This window comes from Loxodonta africana, chromosome 8, assembly GCF_030014295.1.
Source record: "Loxodonta africana isolate mLoxAfr1 chromosome 8, mLoxAfr1.hap2, whole genome shotgun sequence".
Taxonomy (NCBI): domain Eukaryota; kingdom Metazoa; phylum Chordata; class Mammalia; order Proboscidea; family Elephantidae; genus Loxodonta; species Loxodonta africana.
The window spans coordinates 115,754,336-115,768,530 of NC_087349.1; the positions used below are offsets into that span (position 1 = coordinate 115,754,336).

At 38.6% G+C, this 14,195-nt stretch overlaps 1 protein-coding gene across 1 annotated transcript in view; it reads left to right on the forward strand.

Annotated features, from left to right (window-relative positions):
- The first annotated feature begins 3,916 nt into the window (after positions 1–3,916).
- Positions 3,917–14,195, forward strand: part of SUN3 (Sad1 and UNC84 domain containing 3) — a 30,989-nt gene continuing 20,710 nt past the window's right edge. Inside the window, exons 1-3 of the mRNA XM_023544204.2 lie at positions 3,917–3,945; positions 5,757–5,919; positions 7,139–7,223. Coding sequence (XP_023399972.2) covers positions 3,917–3,945; positions 5,757–5,919; positions 7,139–7,223 — 277 coding nt within the window. The remainder of the gene's footprint in view (positions 3,946–5,756; positions 5,920–7,138; positions 7,224–14,195) is intronic.

Below are 14,195 nucleotides of genomic sequence, written 5' to 3' on the forward strand. Positions count from 1 at the left end.
ATGTTCTTAAATATAAATCTTTGAGTCTCATTCACTGTTATCTAAAAAATAAAAACAAAAACCTGTGGCTCTTCCCATTGTTGTTGCTGTCGATTTGGCTCTGATTCATAGAGACCTTAGGTATGATAGAATGCACCGTTGCCCAGTCTGCTGCCATCTTCATGATTTTTGGTATGTTTGAGCTCTTCTCATAGGTATGTTTTATGTGCTTACTTTTAGAGACTCCTTAATTCCTTGGGAGGTTGTCAATTCTAACTGCTCAACTGACTGCAAATGGAAACACTTCCTCTATTCATAGAAGTCTTTAGGACTGGGTAGTAGGCGCTTTATCAAGAGCTTTAATCCAAGAAATAATATTCCTGGAGACTGTTGCAATCTATTAAATTCCCTGGATATTCCAACATTGCATGAATCTCTACCTGTTTAGGCGTTTTCCCTGAGGCCATCAGCCTACACGGGGGTACGAGGCCATCAGCATACATGAAGGCTGTGAGGCCATCAGCCCACATGAGGGGTGTGAGGCCATCAGCCTACATGAAGGGTGTGAGGTCATCAGCCCACATGAGGAGTGTGAGGCCACCAGCCTACATGAGGGGTGGGGGGCCACCAGCCTACATGAGGGGTGTGAGGCCACCAGCCTACCTGAGTGATGCTCTATGAAGGTGCCTAGCAAACCAAATGCTGTTCTTACATGAGGAAGACTATGGAAGGAACCAAGAGCTTACACAAAGTGGCCTTTTGGACATCTTTGATTTTTTCTTATCACTGTGGTTGCTGTGAATTTTGGCCATCCTCATTCTCTCCTCCCCTACAGTTGGGTTGTTGTGATGCTCATGAAAAACACTTATATTCCACTGCTAACAACTCACAGGAATTTAAGGCATGCATTTGTTCCAGCCTGATCCTTCATGTGTTATCTTACTTTTCCAGTCCTTATTTTCTCTTCACTTGAATTGCCTTTTTTTTTGTCCTATGCATTTTTATACTCTGTATGCTCCAATAGTGGAAACCACCTGAAATCCTTTTGGGAATGAGGCAAAATAAAAAAGCTTTTAAAACCCCAGAAAATACATCTTCTTTTTCAAGGAGCTCTCAAATTCATTTATTAGCAAATGAATTAAGAGGTATTTTCTCCATGTTCTTTTAAGGCTAAACCTGGAACAAGAAACAGAAATTGAATGCACTGCCCCTACTGACAAGGAATTTACTCCAACAGAAACTGAAAAACTAAAAATAGGAATCTCCATTTCCCAAAAATAAGCTCCCAAAGCCAAGTCCCCATCAAAAGAAAAACCTTGAGTGGAGTTTATAAGAAATGAAATTGCTTAGCAGAAAAGAAAATGCAAGGTAAATTTTTCTACGTGCCAAGCTGTGCTCCATTTTGCCGCCATTATCGCATGTCACGTGACAGCATTTATAAAAGGTCCCTCTGTGTGTTGCACTATTTTTGGCAGAGCAAACGGACAGTCAGACTCTTTGGAACAGAAAAGCAGATTAATCAGTGAAGAAAGACAGGCATTATTTCCCAGGTAACATATTAGTGATCACTGTCATGGGTTGGATGGTGGCTCCTAAAAAGTTATGCCCATGTTCTCACTCCCAGAATCTGAATGTAACCTTTTTGGGGAAAAGGGTCTTTGCAGATATAATTAATGTAAAGCTCTTGAGCTCAGAAAATCCTTGATCATCAGGGTGGGCCTCACAAGTGTCTGTCCTTGTAAAAGACAAAAGAGGACGGAAGACACAGAGGGAAGACAGCCATGTGAAAATGGGGACAGAGATTGGAGTGATGCAGCCACAAGCCAAGGAATACCTGGAACCACCCAGAAGCTGGAAGAGGCAATGAAGGACTCTTCTCTAGAGCCTTCAGAGGGAGAAAAGCCCTGCTGACACCTTGGTTCTGGACTTCTGGCCTCCAGATCTGTGAGAGAATGGATTTCTGTTGTTGTAAGCCCCCTGGTTTGTGGTAATTTGTTATAGCAGCCCCAGGAAATAAATATTGGTCACTTTGATGTCTGTGTTTTGCTTTCTCTGTTGGGTGGCTACAGTGTGAGCTTTGTAGCAAAATGAAAATGGTCTGCAATTAGCTGAGCGTCTTCTTCCGATTCTGGCTGGGGAATACGAGGATAGGACAGAATTCCAGAAAGTCCTACTGGAATCCTTCTAGATGTTAAAGTAATAATTTAAGCCCAAGTGAATGTGTTGCTAGAAACCCTGGTGGGATAGTGGTGAAGAGCTACAGCTGCTAACCAAAAGGTCGGCAGTTCGAATCCACCAGGTGCTCCTTGGAAACCCTGTGGGGCAGTTCTACTCTGTCCTATAGGGTCGCTATGGGTTGGAATTGACTCAACGGCAGTTGGTTTGGTTTTTGGTGAATGTGTTACTCTACTCTGATCAGTGCCTTGAAATGTAGTCAGAGGTAACACATGCTTAACCTATCACCACCCTCAGTAAAACGTGTTAGGAAGGTGAGCTGCAGACAGGTAAAGCAAGGACATCAAAGGCCAGTTCCTCAGTGTGTGCTGCTGACCACTGCCTTTCTACTGGAGTGCACTTCCAAGGTAATCACCTCTATGCTTACTTACACTCTTCCCTGTCTGACCAGCCTGTTCACTCGATTGTTGGTTCCTGCACCCTTAAATGCTGGTGTCCCCCAGGGTTCTGTCATCTGCTCCCATTTTTTCTGGCTCTACACATTAGGTAATACTATTGACCTTCTCCAAGTGGGTGCCACAAGTGTGTATGCATGCATTTGTGCATGTGGATATGTATATACCTGTGTGCACGCAGGGCTTGTGTATGTGTGCCTACATGCATGTGTGCATGTATGACTGCAGGCCTGTGTGTGTGTGTGTGTGCACTTGTGTCAGCATGCATGTGTTGCATGTATGGCTACACACAGGTATGTGTGTGTGCTTATATGCATGTGTGTGTTGGGTCCAAAATGTGCACACGTAACCGTGTTCATTTGCGGAAGAGCATGGCGCAGACACAGCAGGACAAGCTGAGGAGGCACAGGTATAGGCCAGGCCTCTGCCCGGGCTTGTCTCAGTGGTCACTTGGAGGCAAGGCCTCTTCAGGCAGAGGACGCAGGGCACCTAGCACTGCAGTGCCAGAAACCAGAGTGCTGCCTCCAGTTTTTCATCCAGTGTCTTTACAGTATTTACGTCCTCACTGGTCACCCCCATACTGCGGCCTGCGGTCACACACTCAGGGTGTCTATCATGGAAACTTCATCTTCCCCCGGTTTTGGCTCAGGCACCGCCATTCAAACATGCTGTAGTCCATGCAAGCATCTCGTAGGCTTTGGGTAAATATCAGTGAGTCTACTGATTGTTATTGCTAGTCTAAGCCCAAATTAATCACATCACTTATTTCGGAATGGAGTGCTTCCTCATTGTTTATAAAACATGCCTAAAGGGCCCAGTTGGCCCGCCAAGTCGAAGTCCGGCTCCTCAGGCCTGCGCAGTGTCCTTCCATGTGGACAGCACAGCTGCTGCCTGGCCCCCAGGGCCGCCCTGTGTTTCTCAAGCTTCATCCTTCCTTCCTCCTGGCCAGGAAATCCCCCTCTCTCATTACGGAGTCCTAGGATGGTGTTTAGCTTAGCACTTCACAGTCTTGAGGAACAGGAAACAGAACTCCAGTATAATATTATTCGTTATTAAACATCTCCTCCAAGTACAATAATTATTTACAGTGAAGGCCAGAAAAGATTCTGGTGCCTTACTTATATGATATGTGTCCCAGCCCTCATGCGGTGTACATCAAACTTTGGAGTGTAATTTCTTTCCCCTTCCGAATTTTTTTTTTCCGAATAAGAAAAATAACTCCACTTGAATAGGCAGGATCCAGAATGATTTACTTATTTTTTTAATTTAATTAATTAAAAAAATTTTTTTTTCAGGCCAGACTTCGTATGTCCAAAGAGCAACTGGAACTTTTAAAGTGAGTGAGATTTCCTGATACGTGGGGGTTTCTGGTGTGGTTCTGAATACCGAAATGTCTTTACAGTTTCATAAAACTAAAGATTATTTCTCTGTAATATTACACTTTTCCTCTTCATGCCAGCCAAGAGCATTTTTTCTGGCTTTTTCTCTTGTCCACCATAAAAAGGTAGATCTTTATGAAACGAATGTATATGCAAAAGTGAGGGAGGGGAGTTTTTCTTGACTTCTTTCCTTCTGATAAATTCAAATGACAATAAACAAGATATTTTAATATTAAATATGGCATATACAGATTAACCTGCCTCTGATCCTGTAGTTCTTTAAGGTCTGTCCTTCCTCCCTCCTTCTTCCCCTTCTGCCTTTTTTTCCCAGCTGCATATATGCATAGAGGATGCTAGGCAGGATGTCAACAAACATTAACGTGGCCATTTCTGGGAGTGAAATTTTGGGTGACTTTTCCTTTTTAGACTTTTCTGAATATCTTTTTTCTTTTTTTCCATATAGTAAGCATGCATGTTCAAAACAAAACAACAGCATTTCTATTACTTTAGGAAATTATTTACCCTTTAACTTAAAATTTCTCCTTCCGTGGATCATTCCTTAAAAAATATATGCTCGTATGTGCTTTCAATATTATTTATAACCATGAAAATGGCAAACAACCTAGATGATAAAAATTAGCCATTGGTTAAATATATTACAGTATGTCCATGTAGTGGAGTATTATAAAGCCATTAAATTAATACTAAAATACATTTAATGACTTGTAAAGTACAGTGAGTCACAAAGTTATTAGCACAATCTTTAGTCTGTTATTAGATTTTTGCATAGAATAAAAATGAAAATTTAGCAGTGTTTCTTTCTTCTATACTTTTGCTTTTTCCAAGTATCGAACATGTATTTTTTCAAAAGTTTGGAAAACTTACTATATAGGTAGTATCTACTTTTTTAAGCATAAACAAATACCAATTGGCTTGACATTTTCTATTATCTCTACCATTAACTTCCAGACTTTAAAAGTTGCAGAAACCCTTCTTTGAAAGTAAAATCTTACAAAAGTATTTTTTAAAACAGGTAAAAAGTAGTTACCCACCGGTTAGGTTCCCCAGAGGCACATCCACAAACCTAGGGCACAATTTGAACACCACCACTCTGCACCACAGTTGAAATGCAAGGTGTTTCCCAGTTTTAAGAAGCTTAAGATTTCATCTTGCCTGTGTAGGCGCGCGCGCGTGTGCGAGCGCACACACACACACACACACACACACACACAGAGTCACCAAGCCTCAGGTCAGCAAGGCCTGAGTTCCCCTGAGGGAAGTACAGAGTTGATTCAGACCTGCACTCCCAGGGCAGAGTGCAGTGCCAAGCACTGGGACACCCCCAAGAAAGCTTTCTGTGAATGTCATATGCCCATGTGTCATATTTAGTGAGATAGTGATGAGTTAGAGAAATGGACCTCCCTGATCTCCACTCACTCCGGAATTTATTTCTTCAGCACTATAAAACACCTCTTCTCTTTGCTAAGTAGTTCCTGGGTGGTGCAAACAGCCAATGTGCTCAGCTGCTAGCCCAATGTTTGGAAGTTCAAGTCCACTTAGAGGGGCTTCTACTTCTGAAACATCAGCCATTGAAAACTCTATAGAGCTCATTTCTATTCTGACACACATGGGGTCACCATGAGTGGGGGGCAACTTGATGGCAAATGGTTTTTCTCTTTGCTGATGTACTGAAGCCCCATACCAGCCGATTGCTTGGGAACAAAGTTTACTCTTTTCCTCCTTCCTCATTGGGTTTCCCTATTTACAGGAGGGAAAGCCAAACTTTGGAAAACAATTTCCGTGAAATCCTATTTTTAATAGAACAAATAGATGTTCTAAAGGCATTACTTAGAGAAATGAAGGACGGAATGTACAATCATAGCTGGAATGAGGACCCTGTTGAGGAACAGGACAAGGGCATTCTTGATGAGGTAAGAAGGTATTGGGGGGTGTGGGTGGGCAGTTTTAGTATTTCCCTCTAGAGTCACTTCACAATTACTTTTTTTGAGTGGATTAATTGTTCTAGTGCTGCGATTTGCCTTGTGTCCTCTTCTGGAAAATTCTTCTCTACCATCAGCTTGCTTTCACTAAAGCTGGCCCCCGGAAGCCCACTTTTTCATACCTGCTTTATTTTTTTTTTTTTTTTTTTTTTATCACAGAGGAGACTTTGTATTGTGATATGACTTACTTCCCACCACAATAAATAACTGATTCTATTTTATCTTTCAAGGGAAAAAATGTCATTCAAAAATGACATTCTCTGACTGCCTAGACACAAATATTTAAATAGGAAACAATTTTTATTCCTCAAAGTATACCCATTTAGTTCAATCAGATTTAGGCAAAATTATGATAAAAACGATGAACTTACTTTTGCTTCCCTTCTATCTTAACTATCGCTATCTTCTTTCCCTTCCTTAAAGTCTACTTTTTGAAATGCACAGAAATTTGACAGGCCCCACTTTGGCAGGTCACTGTGACAAAGTGCTATGCCTTATTCGAGCTCATACTGTAGGTCCTTCAAGATAATCACCTTTTCTTTTTCAATCAGACTGTCCTTAAGAACCCAACATTAATCCAAATGGATGAATAATTTCTAATAACAGCAGTATAGGAGCCATGTAGGCACAGAAAGGGAGACATATGGGGGCTGAGAAGTGACAGCATGGGGTGAAAAGTAATAAACTTCTTGTTTCATAAGTTTGTTACATAAGCAATTGGCTACTTTATGTAAGCTGCCTTGAGTCCTAAGTAAGTATAGACCATTCAAGACTTTGTTACTAAGCGTAGGACACTAACAAAAGAGCGGGCACAGGAGATCAGATAGCACGGCCTCCTTCAATGTATAAGCACTGTGGTGCAGTGCTTAGGGCTTTGGAAAGGGCCTTAGGTCCAGTCTTGCTGTATGACCTTGGAGTAGTCACTGGACACAGCTTTAAATACTTCGTCTGTCTGAGACGGACCTCGCCTGCAGAGCTGTGAAGTTTATATTATGTATCTGTGTAAGACACTTTGCACAGTGCCTAGCCCAGAGTGGGTGCTTGATAAATGTTTGCTGTTATTAATATTTAGATTAGGAAATTTAGGTCTAAAATAATAAAGTAAATAATTGAAACTCAGTTATCAGAGACTGTTTTTAAATTTTTGCAGGAAATGTCAAACTTGGTAAGTTATGTACTTAAAAAGTTGAGAGAAGACCAAGTCCAGATGGCTGATTATGCTCTTAAGTCCGCTGGTGAGTATGGAAAAAGCAAAAAGAAAAACATAAAAAAAAAATCTGCTGTAAAATTACCTCTATTCTCTATAGGTGTTTATTAGGAAAACATTTCTCTATCTGGTAACTTGAAAGGAGAAAAACTTAGTAAATCTAGATAGTAAAAAAGAGAATAGAAATGTAGTTGATTGCTTTCTGAGTTCAAATCATAGAGGGAGGAATTACTGTGCAAGTTCATTAGTATAAACTTAAAAGGATGACAAAGCTGAGATAGCACAGTGAAGTTGGAGAAGACAGAACGTGTTTTAAGCATAGTAACCATTACAGCATTTTTTATTATTACATATACTAAAATGACTTATAACAACCAATCTAATGCATTGTTAGTGATTAAATGATATGCCTTAAAGGCTATAAATAAAGCCAAGTTCTCAATATCCTTTAGTTAAAATGAATTCTTAAAGGCTTTTACTATGTATTATTAACCCTAATCTCTACAATACCCTGCCTGTTATAGTCTATTAATAATACGTGTGCAATGAGCAATGTGGAAGGACAGAAGGAAGAGAAAGGGAAGGAGAATGAAAATATAAAGCACACAAAATAACACCAATTTTAATCAAATGATAAATTCAGATTCATACTGGAGAAATAAATTTGTATCTTTCCTAAATTAGAGCGTTTGGATCAGAGTGCTCTGCTTAAATGTGTGTGTGTGTTTAGAGAGAGAGACACCAGAATAACAGAGCTTGCCTGAACCTGAATTCCCTGAAGCAGGTGAAGCATATGCACTGAGATAAGACAGAGGGGTGGAGGAGGGGAAGGTAATCCATAGAATTTTTTTTTTAATCTTGACATTCTCATATACTTTTTTTTATGCCTTCTTCTTTTCCACTGAAATTATTTACAACCTCCATTTGCAAAAGTCATGATGACTAATGTAGAGCGATGGGCATCCCATGTAGAACAAGAAAAAGCAAAAAATGTTATGTTTCTCAATACATTTCAGCATCGAAACGCAATTCCAGCTTCTGATTTGGTCAAGATGTAGAAAGCCCAATTCAATTTCTCTCTTCTGCTGATTACAACTAAAAAATTTGGACAAAATATAAGCTGCAATTACCTGAGCATTTTGGAAAGTATACAAAAGTAGGTAGATTGTGGAGAAGAGTCAAAAACTGGGAATTTACTGAATTGAGTCAATAACAAAAGGACAATGACAGAAAAAAGAATCAGTGAAACTGATGCTAGATCAATAGAAATTGTCCAATCTGAACAACAGGGGGGAAAAGAGACTGGAGGAAAAAGAAATGAGCAGAGCCTCAAGAACCTGTGGAACAGTACCAAAAGGTTCAACATTCTCATCCTTGCAGTCTCAGAAGGAGAAAGAGATCAATGCATACAAATAGTTTTAAGAAATAATGGCTAAAAATCACCCCAAATTTGTTGAGAAACATAAGTTTATAGATTCAGAAAACTCAGCAAATCCAAAACAAGATAAACTCAAAGAAAAATACAACCATACAAATCACATTTAAATTGCTTAAAATAAAAAATGAAAAACAAACTTGAAAGCAGCTAGAGAGAAAAGAAGCACACACACACATTGTATATAGGAGGACAATTATACAAATGACTTCAGGTTTCTTATCAGAATCTTTAGCAAATTCTTATCAGAAATATACATTCTTAAAATGCTCAGAGAAAAGAAATGTCAATGCAGAATTCTAGATTCAGCAAAAATATCTTTCAGGAATGAAAGTGAAGTAAAGATATTTTAGACGAAGGAAAACTAAGAATTCTTTGATAATAAATCTGCTAGAAGGAGTTGTTCAATCTTAAGGGAACTGATAGCAGAAAGAAACTTGAAATTGTAGGAATGAATAAAGAGCAACATATAAATAAGTGATTAAATATAAGAGGATTTTCAAGTTCTTTAAAATACATATGACTGTTAAAAGGAATAATTATAACACTGCCTGGTATGATATTAATTCATGTAAATGTAATACTCATGGCAACTATATAGAAAAAGTCAGTAAAAAAGTCAGTAGGTGAGGTTAAATGGACCTCTATAGTTGTAAAGACCCTAATTTTTACATGGAATGGTAAAATATTAGCTATCGGTAGACCACAAAAAGTTAGGTACATATATTGTAGTCAGTAGGTATTAAATGCCATCAAGTCAGTTCTGACTCATAGCAACCCTATGTAAAACAGAAGGAAACACTGCCCAGTCCTGCACAATCCTCACAATCATTGCTATGTTTGAGCCCATTGTTGCAGCCACTGTGTCAATCCATCTCATTGAGGGTCTTCCTCTTTTTCATTAACCATCTGTGTTACAAAGCATAATGTCCTTCTCCAGGGACTAGTTCCTCCTGATAACATGTCCAAAGTATGTGAGATGAAGTCTTGCCATCCTCAATTCCGAGACAGACTTGTTTTTCTTCTAGCAGTCCATGGTATCTTCAATATTCTTCGTCAACACCGTAATTAAAAGGTATCAAGGTTTCTTTGGTCTTCCTTACTCATTATCCACCTTTCGAATGCATAGAAGGCAAATGAAAATATTACGGTTAAGCACATCTTACTCCTCAAAGTGGTATCTTTGATTTTCAACACTTTAAAGAGGTCTTTTGCAGCACATTTGCCCAACGCAATACATCCTTTGATCTCTTGACTGCTGCTTCCATGGGCTTTGATCTTGGATCCAAATAAAATGAAATACTTGACAACTTCAGTATTTTCTCTGTGTATCGTGATCTTGCTTATTCGTTCAGTTGTGAGAATTTTTATTCTCTTTATGTTAAGGGGAAATCCATAATGAAGGCTGAAGTCTTAGATCTTCAGTAAGTGCTTTTAAGTCCTCTTCACTTTAAGCAAGCAAGGTTGTGTCATCTGCATATCGCAGGTTGTTAATGAGTCTTCCTCTAATCCTGATGCCAAATTATTCTTCATATAGTCCACCTTCTCAGATTATTTGCTCAGCATAGAGATTGAATAAGTACGGGGAAAGGATACACACACCTTTTTTGATTTTAAACCACGCAGTATCCCCTTCTTCTGTTCAAATTACTGCCTCTTGGTCTATGTACAGGCTCCACATGAGCATGATAAAGTGTTCCGGAATTCCTAGTCTTCACAATGTTATCCATAATTTATATGATCCACAGAGCTAAATGCCTTTATGTAGTCAATAAAGCACAGGTAAACATCTTTCTGGTATTCTCTGCCTTCAGCCAAGATCCATCTGACATCAGCTATGATACACCTTGTCTTATATTGTCTTCTGAATTCAGCTTGAATTTCTGGCAGTTATGTTTCGATTTACTGCTACAACAGTTTTTGAATTATCTTCAGCAAAATTTGACTTGTATGTGATATTAATGATAAAAAAAAATACTGTTCAATAATTCCACATTCCATTGGATTGCCCTTCTTTGGAATGGGCACAAACATGGATCTCTTCCAGTTAGTTGGCCAGGTAGCTGTCTTCCAAATTTCTTGGCATAGACAAGTGAGCCCCTCTATCACTACATCCGTTTATTGAAACATCTCAATTAGTATTCTGTCAATTCTTAGAGCTTTGTTTTTCACCAAAGCCTTCTGTGCAACTTGGACTGCTTCCTTTAATACCATCAGTTTTTGATCACATTCTCCCTCCCGAAGTGGTTGAACATTAATCAATTCCTTTTGGTACAGTGACTGTGTGTATTTCTTCCATCTTCTCTTGATGCTTCTTATGTCAGCCAATATTTTGCCCATGGAATCCTTCCAAATTACAACTCGAGGCTTAAATTTTTTCTTCAGTTCATTCATCTTGAAAAATTCTGAGCATGTTATTCACTTTTGGTTTTCTAACTCCAGTTTTTTGCACATTTCATTATAATGCTTTACTTTGTCTTCTCGAGCTGCCCTTTGAAGTCTTCTGTTCAGCTCTTTTACTTCCTCATTTCTTCTATTATCTTTAGCTACTCTACATTCAACAGCAAATTTCAGACTCTCTTCTAACATCCATTTTGGTCTTTCCTTTCATTCCCTTATTTTTAATGACCTTGTGCTTTCTTCATGCATGATGTCCTTGGTGTCATCCACAACTCCTCAGGTCTTCCATCATTAGTGTTCAATGCATCAAATTTAGTCTTGAGGTAGTCTCCAAATTCAGGTGGGATATACTCAAGGTCATACTTGGTTTCTCATGGACTTCTTTTAATTTTCTTCAGCTTCAACTTCAACTTGCATAGGAGCAATTGATGTTCTGTTCCACAGTTGTTCCTTGGTCTTGTTCTGACTGACGATATTGAGCTTTTCCATTAACTTTTTCCACAGAAGTAGTCGATTTCATACATGTGTTTTTCATCTGGTCAGATCTGCTTATTTGCAAATAATTGCTATTTACTTGTTGAAAAATGTATTTGCAATGGATAAGTTGTTGACCTTGCAAAATTCTGTCATGCAATCTCCGGCGTCGTTTCTATCACCAAGGCCACATTTTCCAACAACAGATCCTTCTTTTTTTCCCAATGTTTGCATTCCAATCCCCAGTAATTATCAATGTATCTTGACTGCATGTTTGATCAATTTCAGACTGCAGAAGTTGGTAAAAATCTTCAATTCTTTCATCTCTGGCATCAGTGATTGATATGTAAATTTGAATAATAATGGGATTAACTGGTCTTCCTTATAGGCATGATATTATCCTCTCCCGGACAGTGCTGTACTTCAGGATAGATCTTGAAATGCTCTTTTTGACAATGAATGTGATGCCATTCCTGTTCAATTTGTCTTTCCCTGCATATGATTGTCTGATTCAAAATGGCCAATACCAGTCCATTTCAGCTCACTAATGCCTAGGATATCAATCTTCATGCATTTCTTTTTTGACAACTTCCAATTTTCCTAGATTCATACATTCCACGTTCTAATCATTAATGAATGTTTGCAGCTTTTTTTCTTATTTTGAGTCGTGCCAGGTCAGCAAATGAAGGTCCCAAAAGCTTGACTCCATCCACATCATTAAGGTCAACTCTACTTTGAGGACTGCCTTCCAACCTGAGGGGCTCATCTTAGGCATTTTATCAGACAATATTCCACTGCTATTCATAAATCTTCACTGGTCAATTTTTTCATAACTAGACCTCCAGATCCTTCTTCCTAGTCTGTCTTAATCTGGAAGCTCCACTGAAACCTATCCACCACAGGTGACCCTGCTAGTATTTGAAATAATGGTGGCGTAGCATCCAACATCACAGCAACGTGCAAACCACCACAGTACAACAAAGTGACAGACATGACGGGTAGTCACTAGAACAAACACCAAAAAAAAAAAAAAGAGAGACAGAGAGAGAGAACCAAAACTCAACACTTAAAGAGAAGTAAAAAAATATTTAACTAATGTAAAAGAAGGCAGGAAAAGAGTAACAGATGAAGAAAAACAGAAGGGACAAAGAGAAAATAAATAATAAAATGGTAGACAAATTCAACCCAGTCAATAATCATACTAAAGGTGAATGGTCTAGACACACAAAGTAAGAGTATTGTCAGATTGGATAAAAAGAAAATAAATGCTGTCTACAAGACACCCACTTTAATTGTAATTACTTAAATAGGTTAAAAGTATAAGAACGGAAAAGTAGAGTGACTATTTACAAGACACCCACTTTAATTGTAATTACTTAAATAGGTTAAAAGTATAAGAACGGAAAAGTAGAGTGACTATATAAGCATCAGGCAGAATAGACATCAAAACATGGAATATTAATTATCAAGGCTAAAGAAGAACATTGCATAATGATAAAAAGAGCAACTCACCAAGAAAACATAATAATCCTAAAGTTATTGCACTTACAAAAGCTTCAAAATAGATAGGCAAATACGAAGGAACTAAAAGGAAAAATATACAAATTTACAATTTTTGTTGGAGACTTCAATACTCCTCTGTTATTAATACAAAATGAAGGAATGAAGGAAAAAAAATAGCCAGAGTACAGATAATCTAAACAATGCTGTCAAACCACTAATTGACATTTACAGAACACTCCACCAAACAACATCAGAATATACCTTCTTTGCTAGTGCACATGGAACTTTCACAAAGATTACATTCTGGGATATAAAACTAACCTTTATAAATTTAAAATAATCAAGTCAAACTATTTCTCTGATCATAACTGGAATAACCACCACTCATATGTGGTAGCTGGCTTGTTGCTGTGATGCTTGAAGCTATGCCACCAGTATTTCAAATACCAGCAGAGTCATCCATAGTGGACAGGTTTCAGAGAAACTTCCAGACTAGGAAGAAGGACCTGACAATCTACTTCTAAAAAAAGAAACTGACCAGTAAAATCCTTATGAATAGCAGTGGAACATTGTCTGATACAGTGCAAATAAATGAGTTCCTTAGATTGGAAGGCACTCAAAATATGACCGAGGAAGAGCCCAAGCCCATTGTTGTTGAGTCAGTTCCAACTTATAGCAACCCTATAGGACAGAGTAGAACTGCCCTATAGGGTTTCCAAGGATTTGGACTGCTGACCTCTTTGGTTAGCAGCCAAGCTCTTAACCACTGCAGCACCAGGGCACCCCTCAATGTAGAGTCAACCCTAATAACATGAATGGAATAAAGCTTTTGGGACCTTCATTTGCTGATGTGGCATAACTCAAAATGAGAACAAACAGCTACAAACATCCATTAACAATCAGAATGTGGAATGTATGACGTATGAATCTAGGAATACTGGAAGTCTTCAAAATGAAATGGAACTCATGAAGATCGATATCCTAGGCATTAGCGAGCTGAAATGGACTAGTATTGGCCATCTTAAATCAGACAATAATTTGGTCTACTATGCCAGGAATGACAAATTAAAGAGGAGCAGTTTCATATTCATTGTCAAAAAGAGCATTTCAAGATACAACTCTCTGTCAGTGATAGGATAATATCCATAGGCCTACAAGGAAGATCAGTCAATCCCATTATTGTTCAAA